Source organism: Rhinopithecus bieti, unplaced genomic scaffold, assembly GCF_001698545.2.
Source record: "Rhinopithecus bieti isolate Rb0 unplaced genomic scaffold, ASM169854v2 scaffold_24306, whole genome shotgun sequence".
Classification (NCBI taxonomy): domain Eukaryota; kingdom Metazoa; phylum Chordata; class Mammalia; order Primates; family Cercopithecidae; genus Rhinopithecus; species Rhinopithecus bieti.
The window spans coordinates 3,160,853-3,181,764 of NW_016811898.1; the positions used below are offsets into that span (position 1 = coordinate 3,160,853).

The 20,912-nt window shown below is 45.4% G+C and overlaps 1 protein-coding gene across 1 annotated transcript in view; it reads right to left on the reverse strand.

Moving 5' to 3' along the window:
• Window positions 1–477: 477 nt before the first annotated feature.
• NUAK1 (NUAK family kinase 1) overlaps window positions 478–20,912 on the reverse strand; it is a 74,451-nt gene continuing 54,016 nt past the window's right edge. Inside the window, 4 exon segments of the mRNA XM_017895336.1 lie at window positions 478–3,123; window positions 5,954–6,086; window positions 8,250–8,369; window positions 19,596–19,661. Coding sequence (XP_017750825.1) covers window positions 1,970–3,123; window positions 5,954–6,086; window positions 8,250–8,369; window positions 19,596–19,661 — 1,473 coding nt within the window. The 3' untranslated portion in view covers window positions 478–1,969.

Here is a 20,912-nt window from a genome sequence, read left to right on the forward strand (position 1 = left end):
AGATTTTTTTTTTTTTTTTCCCTTTTAACCTCTATTAGAGTTCAGGAAGGAGGTGGAATTGAATGAAAGGAAACTGAGCAGCTTCCCATAACACACTGCTCAGCTCAACCTGAAGGAATGCACAAGCCAAAACACCAGAGCCGGTGGCAAGGGGAGAAATCAAACTGTCTCCTTAAGGAAAGGGCAACTCCATTCTAATGCACTTTCTTAGCACTGTAAGGTGAATTTTTTCTTCTCTCTCTACGAACTATTTTTTGTTGGTTTTTCCAAAGATGTTCCCAAGACCAGTCTTCCTGTCTATCTACATGGCTACCAGTGCTGGCCATCTTGAAATGAGTTCAATTTGCCTTGGCCAGCAGAATCTGAAGTCATCCCAAAGAGACCAGGAAGTCCAAACCTAGAATCCTGAAGGTGTCCCATGGTTGGAGTGGCATCTTGTCATTGTGATCCGGGTGTTTAGAAATTACATATCTAGTGTTTTTTCTTCTTTTTTTACTTTTTAAGATAAGAGTCCTGCCGCACCTCTTTTCTACCTCCCCCAGAACCATCTGGGTGACATCTAAGGAAATGTTCACTCTCTTACATGCTTCCTCCCAACCCCCTGCACTCTTTCAACACCTTATTCATTTAAATGAATGGAATTTTCTTTTCCCCCAAAGCCCAGGAGTTCACGTCAAAGTTTAAAACCATGACATAGAATACTTAGATTTGGGGGGGAAAAGCACCGTCTACCTGATTTTCCTTTCCTCATCCCAATATCCCACCTACATCTAACTCCCTAGAAGCAAACTTGTCTACCTCTGAGGATGCTACACTCAGTGGATGGGGAAACCATTTGTCATTGGTGAACAGAGCCAATGGTTGAGCCAGGTAATCCTCTGGAGACTATGGACAGTAGCACGTCCAACTCAAAGCATCCATGCATGTGAGAACCCAAGAGGCAGCATTCCAGTTAATATTGAGAAAGAAAGTGACAAGTTGCCTCTTGTTGGTGCACATCAACTTCCATTCATCTGTGCAAAGATCACAGACCGTCTTGTGCCCTGTCATATACAATAGTTTTTACCTCTGACACCATCATCTTTCTCCCTGTCCACACTCAAGAGGTTGTGCTGTAGAGCAAGGCAGACATCAGGAAGGAGGAGGTGAACAGCAAGGAGCTAAATCACCATGGGCTAACTCTATGTCCTTAGCAGAGTTCAGAGTGTTCTCTCTCTGACCAAGGCCCTGTCTTTCATCAAAGTTGAGTAGCAAATTAACAAATGCCTCACCAGTGGCATGAAAGAGTTAACATAGATCCCACAGGATGACTAAACCCGATTCTGAGGGCCTAGCCAGATCAAAGATGACAACTACATAGCATTAGTGCTACTGCTTCCCTTCCCTTTCCTGTGGTAGCCATTACTAGTCAATCACAGCACTCCTTCCCTATGATGTGGGCCACTCACACCAGCACAACCGGCAGCCACTATTAATTGATCATCAACTCAAGCTCAAGTTGCTGAAATCTACTTGCCAGCTCCATGCAGCCAGACCTAGCTTGCTAATGCAAGGAGAAAAGGGGCAAGTTCTTTGGGCTCACCCAAGGCAAGCAGCCCAAGTGTCTCCTGCCCCTCCTCCAGAAACATTTGGATAACTTCTAAGGAAATGCTCCCTCCCCATATGCTTCCTCTCTACCCACTGAGTGCCAGTCAACACCACCTCTCCTGGACAGCTGGTCCTCTAGGAGGTGCCATAAAGCAAATGCCAAATAGGGCCCAAATTCTGACTGACAGTTGTCAGAACTGGCAGAAGAGCCCACCCTTCCCTTTTAGGTGTTGGCTCAAGGTTGCAAACTTGGCCAAGTGAGACAGTGCCAATCATTTTTCAGTCTATTGTCATGGCCAGCAAAGAGGTAACCAGCCTGTGAGCCCAAGTTTTGCTCCCCTTCCTCCCTCGTACCCCCACCTGCCCCCGGCGCCCTGGAGTGCTAGTTGAGCTTGCTGCAGATCTCCAGCGCTTGCTTGTAGACCTGAGTCACATCATCCATGTCTGCGAGGAGGGAGAAGCTGCTGTCTGCCAACCGGTTCCGGTACCGCTTCAGGTACTGGGGCCGGGGCCGGTTCTGGAGCCCCTCAAAGTCCTGGATCTGGAGGAAGTTTTCTGCAGAGACACAGCTGCGGATGCGCTGGCGGGCAGGGCGATTCTCCTGCAAATCCAGCAAGTCGAAAGAGTCGCTGGACAGCACGCTGTCATCACTGATGACACTGGAAGGACGGCTGTAGCTCCGGGAAAGGCCCTCGGCAGGGACACCAGGCTCTGACAGGGATTCCAGTGTGGGCATTTCAGGACTGACCAGGGCCGGGTCCATGGCGCCCGCTGAGTATTTGCTGCTGTGTTTCAAGATGCCCTTCCTTCGGCAGGAGAGGCTGTGGGAGGTCACCCTGGCTGGGTCTGGGGGGCTGGGGGAGGGGATGCTGCTGCCCATCACATCATTACTGTCCAACAGCTCCGAAGACTCACTGCGCTCTGGGGAAGAGTAGTAACCTGATTCTCTCTGCTGGGTCTTTTTCAAGATGCCTTTCTTCGGCATCGTGGCCGACTGCTTGGGGCTGAGTTTTCCCGGCACCTCTGACTCTGGTGAGCTTGGGAGGAGCACACCAGTCCTGCATAAGTCCTGCTCCATCTTGAAAGTAGAGGGTAAGGCAGGACCAACTACACCTTCAATGAAGCCAGTGCTGTGAGAGCGATGCTCGCTGTTGCTTCGCTTCTTCAGGATCCCCTTGGGCCTCTTGGAACTCAACTTGGATGGGCTTTCAGGCACTGCATCCAGACCAGACTGAGCAAAGTCATTCTCTTTCTTGGATTTCTTCAGCGACCGCTGCCGCTCTAGCATGACCTCAGAGGTCGTGGGTTTGACCAGGCCCTTCATTTTGGCTTCGGTGTCAGCCTGCAGCCCTGTGGAACGGTGGTGCCAGTCAATGATCCGAGCCAGGAGTGGGGACTCAGAGTCATGGAGGGCATCGCAGTCACACACGCTGCTCTTATAGCCCCAGTTCACCCACCAGTGGTTGGCAATGTCCTCAATAGTGGCCCGGCGATCGGGGTTCACCATCAGCATCCACCGTATGAGTCCTCGAGCATCTAAGGGACAAGGGACAAAAAGAATCGGGCATTACGTGGGAGCTTCTAGCTTTGTGATAGTGGGACCCTCCAGCAGTGATGAAAGACACACACTCCCTCTAGGAAAAATCCATTTGGAGACCTGGTCCAGTCACATTATGGAGCAGGATGCCCCAGCCTTTCAGACCATCCATCAAAAGCGTAATCAAGACTTGGAACAGGCTGGGGTGCCATCACATGGTGGCATGTTTTCCCTATAAGTGAGCAAATGCCATAGAGCTATGAAGCTTTTCATCATCTTGAATCTTTAGAAAATGTCAGGTAACCAAGAAAGAATCCAGACTTGACCCCGAGAAGTGCCCCACCATTCCTTTGGCGAATATCATTTTACCAGAGGAAAAACAGGTGTAGATCACCATTGCTTTCTTTATTCCTCCGTAGGTGGGCTTGTATAAACACATAGCACCTGCAGTCACTGGGAAAGCATGCCAGAGACAGAACATGGAGTGTGGCTCAGAGGCACTTACCTGCCACACCTGGGCAGTAAGAGCGGCTGTCTCCAAAACTGGCCTCCCCCCAAGGTCCTGGCCAGGTTCTGAGACCAATACTCAGTGAGCTCGCCTTCTTTCCCTCTCTGACATAAGCCATCTCCTACTGAGCTGTCAGATCAGAGAAGTGATCTATATCTGCTACCCATTCACAGCCTGTCTGAAAATTCTACTTGCAAATTTCTGCTGCCAGACATATAGGGAAAACCCCTAAAGGGATGCTGAGAAGGCCACAGGAACCAACTGACTCTCACAGCTTATAAACTGACTTTTAGGTTCAAACTGTGTTCCCCCAATTGGGGTGAATTATATTCTGGGAAGCTGCCACCTCCCCTCAGCTGCTTATGTAGGCAAATGAGAAGCTGGCAAAGGCCTGGTAAAAGGGACTGGGGCAAGAAACGCCTCTGAAAAGTACCAAGATGATCATCCTCAGTCATTCAGTGAGTATTTCTTGAACCCCTACAATGTGCCAGGAACCGCATTGGCATCGGTTAGCTGGTGAGGCAAAGAAGACCACTTTAGAGGTCATTCTGAATTTTTCCAAAAAGAATAGGCTGGCTTGTTGAAAAAATTATATATATATATAGAGAGAGAATGCATATCTATATATACACACATACAACAGTCTAGCCTCAGTATCCATAGGGTCTGTATTTGCAAATTTCTCTACTCGCTAAAATTTATTTGTAACCTCAAAATCAATATTCACAGCTCTTTTGCAGTCATTTTTGCATATGCACAGAGCAGCAAAAAATTAGAGTCACCCCACCTAACACACATATGTATTCACAGCTAAGGTCAAACAAGGCAACACTCTGCCTTCTTATTTCAGATCTCATACAAAGTGTCCTTTTCTCAGTCTATTTAGTGCTGTGTTTCTCACATGTTTTGGAATTTTTTTTTTTTGGTGATTCCTCCATTTTAAATGGGCCCCCAAAACAGTGCTGAAGCACTGTTTAGTGTTCCTAGCACAAGAAGGCTGTGACGTGCCTTATGGAGAAAATAAGTGTGTTAGATCAGCTTTGTTCAGGCATGAGTTACAGTGCTGTTGGCTGTTGAGTTTGATGTTAATGAACTAATATAGATTAAATAAGGTGTCTTTAAACAGAGACACACATAAAACAAGGTTATATATCAATCAGTTGACAAACATATTGTGAGCAGAGGCTCTCAGGAATCTAACCCTCTATTTCCCCTAGGAGCAAGAGTTCAGTATTCACAAATTCAGTGTTTGTAGCAACTTTGTAGAACATAACTACTATGAATAATGAGAATCAACTGTGTATGTACAGATATATAGATATACATATGTATTCGTATATATATATATGCATGTGTCTAGTATGTATATAAATGAAGTGCCAATGTTAACTTCGTTTTTTAACAAAAATGACCAGTGATGACCAGCTGTACACACCCTCTGTACAGGCATGATGCTCCCCATCAAGAGACGGAGCTCATGGCCATGGTTGTCTTGACCAGTAGAACACAGCAGATATGACACAATCTGGGTACAAGCGTGGACATAGCACTGGCACTCCAGCCTGGGCAACAGAGCAAGACACTGTCTCAAGAAAAACAAATTTAAAAAGAAGAAAGAAGGCTCAGCAACTTTTTATTCCTCTTACTTAGAACCCCTTGCTGCCACTGTGGGGTGGCACCTCAGAGAGCACCTAGGAAGGTCCACTGTTCAGCCCCAGCAGCAGCCCCAGCTGCCATCTACTTATAACTATAGGAAAACCCCAAGGCCAGAAGAGCACCTCCCAACCCACAGGAGTGAAAGAGATGATTTCAAGGTTGTGTAAGCCACTGAGTTGGTTTTGTGGGGGCAGATGGGGTAGAGTTGTTATGCAGAAATCAATAATGAGACAGTGCCCATGAGCCATATCCTATGCCAATGGCACAGTAGTGAGAGACAGAGCAGTGGCCACACTCACAGTATTTACATTCTGAGGTGGGTGGTTTCTATGTCTACTCAGACTGGGAGAGACCTCGTCTAACACCTTTTCCAAAATTTTTATTTATGGTGGAGAATCTGAATCCAAAGAGCTTAAGTGACTTGCCCAGATCCACACAGCAAGCAAACAGGACTCCTAGAATGTGTGCTCTGAAAAGTTTCTTTGGGAAGGTTTGGGGAAAGCAGCCTAACAAGCAAGCTTTGCCAAGGATGATGCTTCTGGGAAGAAGAAAGAGGAAAACCAGGAGACTCCAGACAGACACACTAAAACAAAAGCAGAAAATGAGAGTCGGTAAACAGATCTCTCTCCCCTCCACCTCTGACCCTCCCTCCACAGGGCACGCACCTGAGGGCTGCGTGGGCTCCCGGTACTCTCCACTGCTGATCTGCCGAATGAGGTTTTTGTGATCGAAACCATCGAAGGGCATTGTTCCATAAACAAGGGTGTAAAGCAACACGCCCAGGGCCCAGCTGTCCACCTGAAGCAGAGAGACAGCACATATAGGAGCTGGGAAACAGATCCCAAGATGCCTTCCAAACCATTAGCATCACAGCCTGTGAGCAGCCACCCCCAGTGCCCCCAGGAACTGAATTTAGCACCTGGAAGACAGGTTCCCAGTGCAGCCTGACATCTGACAGCAATGGAGCTGGGACCTGCTACAGAGCCTGACCTTTCCATTCTGAACAGAGGCCAGTGGTCCCAACTAGTAAAGTACTTTCTTAAACAGATTATCTTATTTAATCCTCACTACAATTTTGTGAAGCAGTTAGGGCCAGGACTATTTTCAGCCCCATTTGACAGATGAGAATACTGAGGCAGGAAGAACCTAAATGGTTTCTCCAGAGGCCCTACCCCAGTGATGGAGGTAAAACTGGGATGCGGGGCTCTTCATTCCTAATCCAGGAATCAATTCCTTCCTGCACTTTCTTCAAATGAATCAGGAATTACAAACTGAAGTCTTGTAAGAGCCAAGCAAACAACAGATATACACAAAGCAAGAAAGAATTGGGGTTACGACATAGAGTGTTGGGGATGGAGACAAACTGTACAGTACATTCACCCGTCTTAGGCAGACAACCTCTGTTTAGCTAATTGCTGCCATGTAGTAATATGGGCCTAGCACTACTAGATTCTTTGGTTTTTCAAGAGAAGTCAGAAGCCAAACTTTTATATGGAATCTCCTAATTATTACGTGTTTGCTCAATTTTTTAAAATAAAAACTAAGGTGACCAAATAAAGGAGTTTGCTGACCAGATCACAGGCTGCCAGCCTGTAACCTCAAAAAACAGGTCATCAAAGACCAAAATACTCATTATCTATGAGAAATTTAGTGTTGAGTTTCTACAAGTTTGTAAATTGAGTTCTATGCTCCTCCCTCGCATTCTTATTTTAGAAAGACTTTCTCTTCATTGCAGTTGATAAATGGTCTTGGCATCCTTCTCTTTACCCTTCAGCCCTGCCCCGAAACACTCTCAAACAGATAAATATTTAAAAGAAAACATTTCAACACACTGAGCAGCGGCTATTTAAAGGATACTGAGTGGATGAACTTCTCTGAAAAGAGAACCATCTTTCAAAAAGAGAATCATCACCCACAACTCACTCATTTTCAAAATAAAATTTCCACATACCCATATCTTACAGTGGCCCTTGAAAGCACTAGCATGTAGGGAAATGTATTTCTCATGAATTAGAAGATGTCATTAAAATGTATTTCCTTAGTCAGATATGCATGCTGCCAAAAAGATATACAAAAAAAGATATTTACTCCACAGTGAGGCAATCTTTTGTTTGTTGTGTCTGTTTTGATATAATAGGGAAAAAACTAAATGTTCACATCTAGACATTACTAAATAAATTATGGTATATTCATCAATAAAATGTCATTAAAATCATGTTGGGTTTTTTTTGGTTTTTTTTGTTTTTTTCTTTTTGAAACAGAGTCTCGCTCTGTCACCCAGGCTGGAGTGCAATGGCACGATCTCCGCTCACTGCAAGCTCCGCCTCCCAGGTTCACGCCATTCTCCTGCCTCAGCCTCCCAAGCAGCTGGGACTACAGATGCCCGCCACCACGCCCGGCTAATTTTTTTATATTTTTTAGTAGAGACGGGGTTTCACCATGGTAGCCAGAATGGTCTCGATCTCCTGACCTCGTGATCCACCCGCCTCGGCCTCCCAAAGTGCTGGGATCACAGGCGTGAGCCACCGTGCCCGGCCGAAAATCATGTTTTTAATAATGAATTTGGAAAGTGTCACAAGATAGTTTTGATAGTAAAGGGCAAGATATACATATGTGTGTCATATACATATGTATATCTTGCCTTTTATTAACTTAATCTCAATTAGTTTTGAAATGCAGAGATCTTCACTGGGAAAAGTTTAAAAGTCACAAAAGTATTAAGTGATTCTCTTTTGTGGGGGAATGGCAGGTACCTTTATTTTCTCCTTTAGGCTTTTCTGGGTTTTCCAAATTTCCTCCCAGGAGTATATATTATTGCTTTTATAATCGTATAAGGAAAAGTTTTCCTTGCTGACTTTTTTAGGCTCTGTTTTTTTAAGCATTTCTCAAATCCAATTTTTGCCCTTCCTCCCTCTTCTCCCTCCCCTCCCCTGCCCCATACGCATCAGGCAAGCTGCTCACCTCTGGCCCTCGGTAAGGTCTCCCATTGACAATCTCTGGAGATGCATAGAGTGGACTCCCACAAAACGTTTGCAAGAACTTATCCTTCTGGTACAGGTTGGAAAGCCCAAAGTCAGCAATCTACAAAGAGAAGCAAAAACCAGGGAGACTTGTTAGCATTCCAGTTTATGTCCGTGTTGAATCAGTTCACACCACACAGCACACAGAGTGGATGAAGGGCACCTGGGTTGGTCTGCTGGCTGGATCGCCATTTTCTCTCCAGCCCCGAGTCTTCATAAAGGACCACTCAGCCCAAGCAGGTCCGTGTTTCCTAGCTGCAGTCCCTGGCATCCATCACAAGTTCTACCAAATCTGCAGACTACAAGCTTTGCGACTTACTTAGAAATTATTCTTTAAATGGACGCTCTATTTAAACTTTAATTTAGACTTGCTCTGAGAAATAACATTCACAAAATCACTGGCTTGATGTTTCTGATGAACTTTAAAGTGTGTAACTATTAATTTAGGAATTCTCCCTCTGTGGTCTACCCAATCATATTGCATCTGCAGTGGCGTGCATATCACACTGCGGAAAACCCCTGACCTACGCAACTGGTGATACCACCTCTGTATCCACTCACACCCCGATCAGAACTGTATTTTGACTGTCTTGTGACCTGAGATGAAATGGACTAATTGACTCACAGCATTGGGTTTTGAGTCATCATATTTCAGCCCAACTCTGCACCTATCCATCTGTCACTCAGTGACCTTGAGCCTCAGTTTATCCACCAGAAAATGGGAATCCATGATCCCTTCCCTGTTCTAGCTCACAGGATTATCATGAGAATAAGAAGAAAAAGATATCAATCGAGATGAGACCTTGGCCGGGCAGATCATTTGAGGTCAAGAATTTGAGATCAGCCTGGCCAACACGGAGAAACTCCGTCTCTACTAAAAATATAAAAATTAGCCAGGCATGGTGGTGCATGCCTGTAATCTCAGCTACTCGGGAGGCTGAGGCATGAGAATCACTTGAACCTGAGAGGCAGAGGTTGCAGTGAGCGAAGATCGCACCACTGCACTCCAGCCTGGGCCACAGAGGGAGACTCAATCTCAAAAAAAAAAAAAAAAAAAGATGAGACTGTGAGTGTAAAAGTGCTTCATAACCTTCAAGTTTCATGCAAATGTTTCACCTAGCCTTGTTTCCACTGTACTCCACACTCCTTGGAATCATTCTCTTCTCCTTTGGTTTCTTGAAGTGTTTTATGTGTTATTTATGACAGCATTTTTACATATATATGTATATGTATATGCACACATATATATGCATATATACATACATATACATATTTGCTTTCCCTACCAGACTCTGAGTTTCCTGAGGCAGTTGGCAGGTTCCACATCCTCCCCTTAACTTTGTATCATCCACTCCTTAGCACCTGCCCATACCCAAGAAACACTTGTCACTGGAATAGGCATTATATTTTGAAAAGCACAAGATAATTAATACATAATGCAAAATAATAATAATAATGATAAACTTAATTGCCACTTTTTGAACAACTTCCAGTTATCAGGTACTGCTCCAAACACTTTAAATTCTTTAATCTAATCTTAACAAAAACCTGGTTTACACAGCAATGTGAATGCATTTTATGCCTAAAAAAGGTTAAAATAGTCAGTTTTATGTTATGTCCACTTTACCGCAAATTTTTTGAAAAATTCATTTAACAGATGAGGAAATTGAGGTTTAAGGAGATGAGGTCACTCATTTAAGGAGATGAGTAACTAATATGCAGCAATATAAACCCCCGTGTCTCTAAAGCTTCAAACCACAGTGCCACCCTTCCCCTGGGTCACCTGCATATTTCACTCCACTCTAAGTCAACCTTGCAAGCTGAGCCCCTGTAGGTTTCCATCATTCTCCAAGCTGATTTCCATTTGAAGCTTGGAAAAGAGCTGCATGATTCACATGCCCAGAGACAGCCCAGCCTGAATACCACCGAGGCTCTGTTGTGGTCACAGCCCCTAGAAGCAGCCTATTTTGTAAAAGTCATCCCTGAATGAACGGAATGTCATTGAAAGCAGCTGGTGTACAACCATCCTCAGAAAATGCATTCTCTGGGCTCAGACTGCACTTAATTGCCCTGAATTCCACTTTCCTATCAAGGCCCCTGACTTGCTTGCAGGAAGTTGGTTGGAAGCTTTATGAAGTGTGCCCTGTCAATCAGAAGAGGCATGGAATGGCTACACACAGGAAAACGCATTCCCTTCCCGCCTGGCAGCAGTGCCTGGGGCACCATATGAGCTTCACGTGCGTGTGAGAGGCACCCACTGCACATGTGCACGCTCACGCTGGGAGTTTTCACTCCGAATCTGGGCAGCCCCGTTTGCTCTGTAGCGGCTCTGGAGAAGTGTGTTTATGTTATGGCCCACTCCCATCCTCGCAGACTGATGTTTATCAGCCTCTCCCAGTAAAACTGTCATTGCCACTGACACAAGATTAATAGAAATCCAGATTAGCCTGTGTTCTTGGCACTTCGAAGGGAAAGCAGTATTAATCAACACACACACACACACACACACACACACACACACACACACAGAGCGTTCTCAAACCTTGAGCCTTTGAAACTTAGGCTTCGGCTCTAAGATTTAATGCCATATGGAACTTATATCAACTACTGATAGGAGGGGAAATGGCCCCGGTTATGAAACCTCTCTGAAGCTTCAGTTTTCTCATCTGTAAAATAGCGTTAGGAAGAGGGTCTATCCCTACTGTGCCATGGCGGAGATTAAATGACAAAAAGTATGTAAAGTCCTTACAACAGTAATTGGCCCAGAGTTGGAGCTCATTATATATATTTGCTTCCCAACTTTAAATCCAGAGAGTTAATTATCTTCATTATCCTAGAAGCAGAGTCTATCCCAATGCCAGGGACTCTTGACAGTGAAGAAATACAGAAATTTTAGATGCCAAATAATAATGGAATTAAATAATGTTGAATAATAAAATGAAAAATTCATTCCTTTCTGGATTCACCTTCAGTTCTTTGGATTAAGTCAAGGAGAAAGTCTCGGTTGGGCACTGGTGTGTCTTCAGTATCTCTTTAGTATTTATTCAAGAGACCAGGCCTCGGGCCTAGCCTGCAGCAGCAACCAACATGAAGTTGGAACTTCATAATGCTATTTGGTTTCCATTATACTTAGTTTTGAGCTTATCTTCTATTCTTGGTAAGTGATTCTGGTTTTCCACTTAAGGTAATTATTTAGGGCTTCTTTTTCAAATAGACAGAACTTTAAAGAGTGACCTGAACGCAACAAAAATATTAAGTAAAATAGCAGTGAGGATACTGCGGAAAGGTAAAATCCATGAAAAGGATGAAAAACTGAAATTTGAGAAATATTGATTTTAAACATCATAAAACAAAACTAATCGCATCTCAGAATTACTTTGACCTGAAAGAGCCCTGAGAGATGTCAATCCTGCCCCTCGCTCTAAAAGTGAAGCAGCTGAAGGTTCCAGGGCATAAGAAGTTTTGCTGAAGGTTGCAAAAAGGGGCAGCAAGTATATGAAGGAGCGCATGGATCTTCCCAAGCCGTACAGTTCCTCCAACAGAACATCAGCTGTAAAAGGAGAGGATGACTTTCCAGCAAGGAGGCGACTGGGCTGTAGTATTTTGCTGACACACTAGCAAGTAAGCCTTGGAGGAAGGTACCTAGCTGGCATTTTCACTTGTTGTTCTGACTGTTTCCCTGCTCTATACTGGTTCAGAACCACCTTCTACCCCTGCCCTGTGCTTCAGTTCAGCCTTGATTCTCAAAAGGAGCCATGGAACTCAAGGCTTGGGTCCTTAATATTTGGAGTTTTTATTGTTATCAAGCCTTTCCGGAGGTGCTCCCTGCTGCATGAAAATTGGGGTTAGAAAGATAAATGAGGAAGTGATTATTCATTCATATTTCAAAAGGATTAACCTCACTACAACACAGATGAACCCTGAAGACGTTATGTAAGTGAAATAAGCCAGACACAAAAGGACACATATTATATGATTCCATGTACATGAGGTCCCTAGAGTAGTCGAATTCATAGAGATGGAAAATAGAATGGAGATTGCCAGTGGCTGGGAGGAGGGGGAAAGGGGAGTTACTGTTTAGTGGGGACAGAGTTTCAGCTGGGAAAGGTGAAAACATTTTAGAGATGGATGATGGTAATGCTTATACAACAATATGAGTATACTTAATGCCACTGAACAGTGTACCTAAAACTGGTAAGTTTCATGTTACATATATTTTACCACCATAAAAGGATTAACTCCAGAACACTGTTAATAATGAGCTCGTCTGGTGAAAACTAAGTGTCACCTTGCTGACATTAACTGATAGGAAAGGATGCTGATGGCAATGATAATAATTAGTGATGGTCTAACAGTCATCTGCAGTGTTTAAGAGGAAGTATGGTGCACTCCACAGATCAGATGTTTTGGGGCCAGGAGAACTTGGGGCTAACCATGGCTTTGTCGTTACTAGGTGATGGGTGGGACCTGCCAAGTCACTCGAGTTCCTTATCTGCAAAATGGGACTCAGACTAGAACCCACCTCACATAGGTAAGAAGAGTAGAGAAAACGTATGTAAAGCTCCTAGAACAGTCCTGGGACCAGCTGATGCTATAAATTACAGCCATTATGGCAGGCTGATGGTTTGGCCAACTTCACAATTGTTTGTTAGACCAGGCAAACGGGAAACCGAAAGCATTAAAGCCACTGCTCATTAAAGAGCCAGGAGATCTTATCACTCGTTTATAACAGAGGCATGTCCAGGGTGAGAAGCTGCATCGTAGGATGGGAAAAGGAAAAGATTCAGGGTTTGAGTACTTGAGTTCAAATCTCAGCCTCACCTCTTACCAGCATCTAACCGAAGGCACTTTAGTTAATCCCACCCCACTCCAATCTGGCCCACGGACCAGCAGCATTAGCATCACCTGGGACCATTTCAGAACCTGAGACACTCAGGCCCCACCCCAGATCCACTAAAACTGCATTTTAACAAGAGCCCCAGTGTATAATACATACTTGCACATTAGCCATTCTGAGCCTGCATTTCTTCATCTATAACATGGAGTTGATGATAATAATGTCACCTACCTGGAAGTGCTGGTATCAAACCAAATAAACTGATCCGTGGAAGTGCTTGCACCATGCCTACCTAGCACACAGTAGGCCTTCAATAAACGTTAGCTGTGACTACTTTATTTAGCCTCTCTGAGTCTCACATTCCTTTGCTGGAAAGTGGAATTGCGATGCCACCAATCGCTTGGTGCTGTGAAAATCAAAGCCAGATTAAACAAGAAAAGAATGAAAAGAGGCCGGGTGTGGTGGCTCATGCCTGCAATCCCAGAGTTTTTCAAGGTTAAAGCAGGGGGACTGCTTGAGGCCAGGAGTTCAAGGCTGCTGTGAGCTATGATGGTGCCCCTGCACTCCAGTCTATGTGAGAGAGCAAGACCCTGTCTCTAAAAATAAAAGTAACAGTAGCAGCATTGCTATGTGCCAGGCACAGTTCTATGAGTGCTACATATATTAATGTAGTAAATTCTCACAACAATCCTATCTGGAGGACTGCGGATAGTGAATTCTAACATTATCCTTATTTTGCAGATAAGAAAACTGAGGCACAGGGTGGTAAAGTGGCTTGCCTGAGACATCGGTCAACAGCTGCCTTGGCTGTAAACTGCTACATAAAGGGGAGTTATTGCTGTCAGGTGGCTGACGAGGAAATGCACTTTCTGTGTAACTCTTCGAGAAATCAGCAATTCCATCCAGGAAGATACACTCCATAACTCCTTTCCGGCCTTGGAGTTGATCGTTGTGGCTTCACCCACCACAGCCTCACTCCTGAGTTGCCAGGAAGTGAAGGCGGGGAGTGGAACAAGGAGCCGAAGTGAGTGGGGCCAGCTTCCATCTTCGGAGGATCTAAACTCATGCCGCCTCTCTTAAAAGAAAAGAAATTCCCACCACGAACAATGTGAGGAGGCTCTTAAAAGAGGGTGCGTCCAAGCAGCAGCTCCCATGGATGCTAATGAGCAGCCAGTGCCAGCTCACAGCACACAGCCCTGGCATCCCTGCATGGCTACTCTGGCCACCATGACTCAGCCTGGCCATCAGCCACCATTAGCACTTGGAGAGTCTCTCGCAGGGACAGCTGTCTGCAAGCCTGCCTGCAGACAAGGTAAGGCTGACTAAAGCACAGACCAAACAGTGCCCTCGTGTGATGTGCTCTTAGATGTGGGGCAAATTTGGATAGTGAGAGTAGAGGGTAGAATTCATCAGGTGTCTGGTCTTTAGAGTCAAATAGCCATAGGTTTGTAGCCAGTCCCATCACTTATTTGCTGCAAGAGCCTCCTCATCTGTAAAATGATGTAGCCACACCCACCCCAGTGGAGACATTCTGAGGACCAAATGAAATAAGGCGTGGAAGGTCTGACATGGGGCTCTAGCTTCTAGCAGGGGCTCAGAAAGCATTACTTTCCTTTTCTTTCTTTTTTTTTTTTTTTGAGACGGAGTCTCGCTCTGTCCCCAGGCTGGAGTGCAGTGGTGCGCTCTCGGCTCACTGCAAGCTCCACCTCCCCGGTTCACGCCATTCTCCTGCCTCAGCCTCCCGAGTAGCTGGACCTCGCCCAGCTAATTTTTTGTATTTTTAGTAGAGTCGGGGTTTCACCGTGGTCTCGATCTCCTGACCCTGTGATCCACCCGCCTCGGCCTCCCAATACTTTCCTTTTCTAGTCCCCATGCTGTGTTCCTGTGCTTGCTGTTTCTTCCTCTTGAAAAGCCATTATCATGTTCCTTACTATCAAACTCCTACCCAGCCCTCAAAACCCAATTCAATTCCTCTTCCTACATGAACGCTTTCTGGTCCATCCAGCCAGACAGACCCACTACTTCCTGCTCAGAACTTCCAGAATACATTACACAGGGCCATTTGGCCCTGCCAAGGGAGGAGGATCAGGGAAGGCCTCCTGGAAGAAGAGACATTCAAGCAGAGAACTCAAAGAAGGAGCAGGCAAAAGGAACGAGCAGAGCATTCCAGACAGTGTGAACCATGTGTGCCAAGGTCAAGAAGCCCGAGACAGCTTGGGGATGAGAGGAATTCAAGTCCTATACCAGGGGCCTTCCCTGAGCACTCTAGCTAAAAGAGCAACTCTATTCTTCATTGTCACCCTGCATGGATTTTCTTCACTGCCAGCCAATTACATGATGTGTTTATTTGTTGATTGCTGTGTCTCCAACTGGAATTTTAAGCTCACTAGAGCAGGTACCTTCTCTTCTTCACTGACTTCTGTATCCTCCTCACGGCTCATTATCACTGCAGTTTAACAACTGCTAGATCCTGAGTTCCAAGTCAGAAATTTGGCCAGCTAGTTCTCTATTACATCCCCAGCACAGGGCCAAGTACACAGTAGGACCTTAATGAATATTTCTGATCAAATAAATATTGCCCAGAAGAGATATTCAATTCCTCAGTGAATAAATGCAGGAATGGATGAGTGAATGCAGGTGTGCATGGACACATACACACAACACATGAATTGATTAATTCATGCATGAATACAGCTCTCACACTCATATCATCAAAGCCCAGAGGCTGACTCTGAGCTGCCCCACTTGGTCTTGTTAAGCTTCAGAGGTTTCTATCTCTTCTTGGCCCTGGCCATTCAAAGCTTCTTTTCTTATCCACAGCAGCCATGTTTCCATTGTCATAAGGGGCAGCAGGCCATTTCCCTTAAGCCCCTCTGTTCTGAGCCCTGGGAGCTCACCAGATTCCCAGCCCTCTCGGAGGAGGTCGGCTGACCCTGGTGCCTGGACCTCTTCTCATTGTAAGACATTTTACAGGAGCCTTCTATGGGAATTGTCAGCATTCCACTCTCTCAGAGAGTGGGCTGTGTATTTGGCCCGTTTTTTATTAATTGCAAATTAATGCTGTGCTGGGTGTCTATTTTAGTAGACAGGCTTCCAGAGTGCGGAATGCAGCCCAAAGCAGCACATTGCTCTCATTCTTTCTGCTGACCGACTGTGTGAATATTTTAGAAGCCACACCCTCTGGCAGAGGCCAGATAAATAATTTTCAAGGCCAGATGTGCTCTCTGCAAATCAACATCAGGCAGGGAAGGGGAGAGGAATGAGCTACATGGCTCTCCCCACCATTGCAGCGACATATGACAAGTTTAAACCAGTAGCATTTATATAGGCTTCCTAGGCCAAAGTCCTCCACACTTGAAACATGGAAGATGGATCCACACTTAGAGAGGCACCAGAGGGAGCTCCAAGAGAGGACCCTGCTGCTCATGTCCCGTTCATTGGTGGCTCATGTGTCCGTGGTCCCCAGGTCCAGACACGGATGGCAGGGGCTCTCTTGAGCATGGAGGCCAGCTTGTGGCCATGTGTCTGCCTGCCTTTGTCAGCAAGGGTCCTTTCTAAATATGTTTCAGCAAAATGCTGAGTCAGGAAGAGTTGAACATATACCACCAGAAGACAAATCAAGACCATCTGAATCACATTTTCTAAAACCTTGGAAGTGGATGGGAGATGATGAAAAGATAATTTGCCTGAAGTCAGACACATGAGTTCTAATCCCGGCTCGTCATTCCTTTATTCCAAAGTCAAACCATTTTGAAGTACCTACTGTGTGCCAAGCACTAGTCTACACTCTGGGGAAGCAAAGACACAATAATTTAGTCTAGACTGAGTCACTGCGTGGTCATGGGCATTATCATCTAGACTCTCTGGGTCTAATCATTAAAACAAGGGGTTGGAAAATGACCCCAAAGTTCTTTGAAGATGTAGATTCTCAGATCTGAGTAGGATTCCTTGAACAAGGAGGAAAGGAATTTAAAAGCGTTGATAATGGGAAGATCTGGTTTCTCTTTGGGATGTATGTGTGCATGCGTACCCGTGCTTTACCTTGGGAAATGCCAGGATTAGAAATTCTTAAGGAAAAGTGTATGCCTAAGCCTTCCTTGTTAATACTGTTTTGTGTGTGTGCTCTTTCCCTCCATCATGCACAGGGACCCCAGGTCGAAGAACTTGGTGCAGGGGAACTGTCAGGCCCAACATCATTGCCCTTTTGCTTACACAAACGAAGCCATTCTTCTGGGCTCCTGCCTCACTGTTTCCCTGCACAATTGCTTTCAGAATTCTAATCATTCTTTTCCTCCATTAGGGAATTCTATGATTGCATAGAAAGCTATGTGTCTTATCACTTCTGGGAATACATCATGGGACCAAGGGGTCACACTGCACCATAGAACCCAATCCCTAGGCAAGAGGCTCACATTCCAGGCCTTGTAAAGCTGACATTTAGTTTTGAGCGCTCTGGGGCAGGTGGCAGGAAGAAATCTGGAGAGGAAGTCAATAAGGTTGATGACACAAACCCTTAGAAAATGTGGCCCTCAAGCCAGGACCAATTTTCAGCCATGACCTGATCACCACTCCCCAGGACCTAGGCATCTTCAGAGCAGCTGACTTCCAGTTTAATTCCCTCTCCAGTAGCCAGCCACTTAAGCAGGCTCCCGGTATAGTAACAGTTAAGCGTGAATTGCTTTGATTGTAGTATTGTCTAAAATCTTCACGTTTGTTATGGACTCCCCAGGACTGGGCACAGGACATTGCACACAGTAACTGTTCAGAAAATATTCATCAAAAAAAAAAAAAGAACAAATAAACAATAATCTGCAGAGATAGGAACTGGCATCCCTACTTGACAGATGAGGAAACTAAAGCCTAAATCATCAAGAAACTTACCCCAAATCTTGCCATTACTAAGGGGCAGGGTTGCAATATCTAACTCCAAAGCCACTGCTTTTAACTTTGACTCATTCGGACACGAGTGCTTAGCAGTTTACAAAACTAAACACAGAATGTCTCATTCACTACTCTAAGCAGGCCTGTGGGTAGCACTGTTACCCTATTTTACAGTTGAGGAAACAAGGTTAAGTGGTTTTCCCAGTCTCAAGAAGCTAGTAAGCCACACAGCCCAGAATTTCCTAACTCTATAACCAGTGCTCCTTCTAGAATAATCCAACCACTTTGCCAGAAATAGACCCTGAGATTCCACTTCCTATTCCCATGGAGAACTACTTCGACCAACTATTTCCTCCTTATTCTATGGACTGCATGTGACTACGGTCAACCAGTCTTCAAGAGCAAGAGGTCACTGGGTCATGGCTTCCAGGGGCCTCTCAAAGGATGATGGTGACTAATGGTTGCCGCCATGATCTGTACAGAGAATCCCAACACCAAAGCGACTCCATCCTTCCAAGCAAGGAAATAAGTCTCATCACACGCTCCTCCACTGATAGCAGCGACAACAAAAAATCATTCCCATGCTTTGTCCAGGGACCAGGGATAAGCCACTAACATCACCAGCGGCCAATTGGAAGGCTCCTGCTGGTGCCGAAAGTACTCAGGCCGTTTCATAATGAAACCCATGCAGTGAGCTCCGTTTATTTTGAAACCTTATTTGCTTATTTTGTAGACGTGGTCAAAAGGACATTCAGAGGGCTCCCCGGGAGGCACTTGAACCCTGCGGGCCAGGAGAGCTTTCTCCAGCTCCAGCAGCAGCCAGCAATAATACTCTCTGTGTGAGTAAACTCCAGAACTTGCTATTTCCCAACAGCAAGCACCATTCCCATTTTGGTCAGCTTCCCAAGTCCATGGCTGGTTTCAGGAGTGGGAAGGTGGAGAGGGAGAAGTAGGAGACAGGGTGGAGAGTGACAAAGAAATGGCCAGGAAAACAGTTCCAGCTCTAAAATAATTTAGGGCCCTGCTAGAAAATCAAGCAAAGCAACTTGAATTTGGGCTCATGAATCAGAGAGACATGGGTTCAAATCCCAACTCCACTCTTTACCATTGGATTACCTTGGGCAAATTACTTAGTTTTTCTGTGCCTCGGTTGCCTTATCTGTGAAATTATGTAAATCACAGTACCTACCTTGTAGAGTTGTCATAAAGATTGAACTTAAGTGATATCAGGCAAAAATATAAAATACACATGTATCTATTGGTTGCTAAAAGTATTGTTATGGTGATGATTTTAGACTATGAGCTTCCTGAGGAGAGACACTGTATCTCAGTCATCTCATCTTACCCAGGGAGAAAGAACAATGCCCAGCATGTAGTAGGAGATCAACTGCTTGTCGAATTTAATTGTTTGAACTGGACTTTGAGCTCAAGCAAAGAGACTCTTCCCCACCAGCCTGCCAGGTAGGAAGTGGCTGCCTTATTTCCAGGCTGCGGCTTGGAGCGGGTTAAGCCTCCACAAGGCTGCTAGACCCAGGCCCCGCACATCAATCAACAAGACAAGAGCTTTACCTTAATATTGCAGTTGTCATCGAGCAGTATATTTTCCAGCTTCAAGTCCCGGTGGACCACACCGTTCTGAAATGAGAAGACAAAGAGGGAATTGAATGGGAGCGGCTGGGATGAGAACAAGAGAGAAAGAGGAAGAAGGAGGGTGCGCAAAGGGAAATGTCTGACAGATTAAAGAAATGCGCCAGCCCGGTGGTCTTCGCCTCCATCCTTCAGGCTGCTCTCACTGTCTTGACGCTCCCCCGCCAGCAACCGATCAGCGACAGGAGAGCATTAGTCACTTGCTGTGTGGTTAAGGGAAAAATGACTGGAATCTGTTTTCCCCCAGAGCCTGTAAAACAGCAGGGGGATTCTTTGTCGGAATGTAATTCCACTGTGTGAAAGCAATATAATCCCAGGCAGCGGCAAACAATGTCTGTCTGGGATGGGATTCCCAGGGAAGAAGCAGATTTCTCTGCTGGGGACTCAAGACTTGTGGGGCTCACAGGCACTCCTCGTCTGTCTGTCTGTCTGTCTGTGTGCCTGCCTGCCTACCCAATGCTGGAAAGACATCTGGCTCAATCTATTGCGACTCATTTTGATGTGTCCTGAGGATAACATTTCCTAAGCAGCCTGGAGAGAAGACTTAGGAAGTCCCTCTCTGCTCAGCAGGACTCAGGGCTGGGTGAAAGGTGAAGCGTGAGCGCAGACCAATGAGACCGGGACCACTGGCCTGACCGAAGCAGGTGGCTGCCGTCCTGCCTGACCTTTCCATTCAGGCAAACTCTGGCAAGGCTGGAGGCTGAACTTCAATGACCAGCAGCCAGCCAGCTGAAGTGTGAAAAGCAGTCATCAGCCAATAGGCTGTCGGTCTACACAGCAGTAACCATTGGTCTTCTTCATTCTTTTTTGAGACTATCTTTTTTATTATCTTTTTAGGGGGTGGGTGGGCATGGGAAGAGCAGTGGGCCTGAAAGAACTGGCTATTTGGGGGTGCGTGGACAAGTAGCGGGGGGCACTGAATGATTCTGAACATCATTCAGCATAAAGGACATCTGCAATCAAAGCTGCTCTTCTGAGTGAACCAACAGGCATGTTTATGGGTGGTTCTTTCTTGTTTATTTTCCTTTTCATTTGACCATTCTTAATATCTCCAAAAGCACTGCTCAGAGGGAGAAATGAAAACATGTATTTCTACTAATCTTTTTCTAATTCAAGCCTGCAAGGAGGCCTTCTGAATTCAGAAATGCACAAAGCCAAGTCTCTTAGAAGAAAGATGTCGACTACAAGGCGCCTGATTCCATTAATTGTAAATATCAGGAACAGTTTGGTTTACATTGC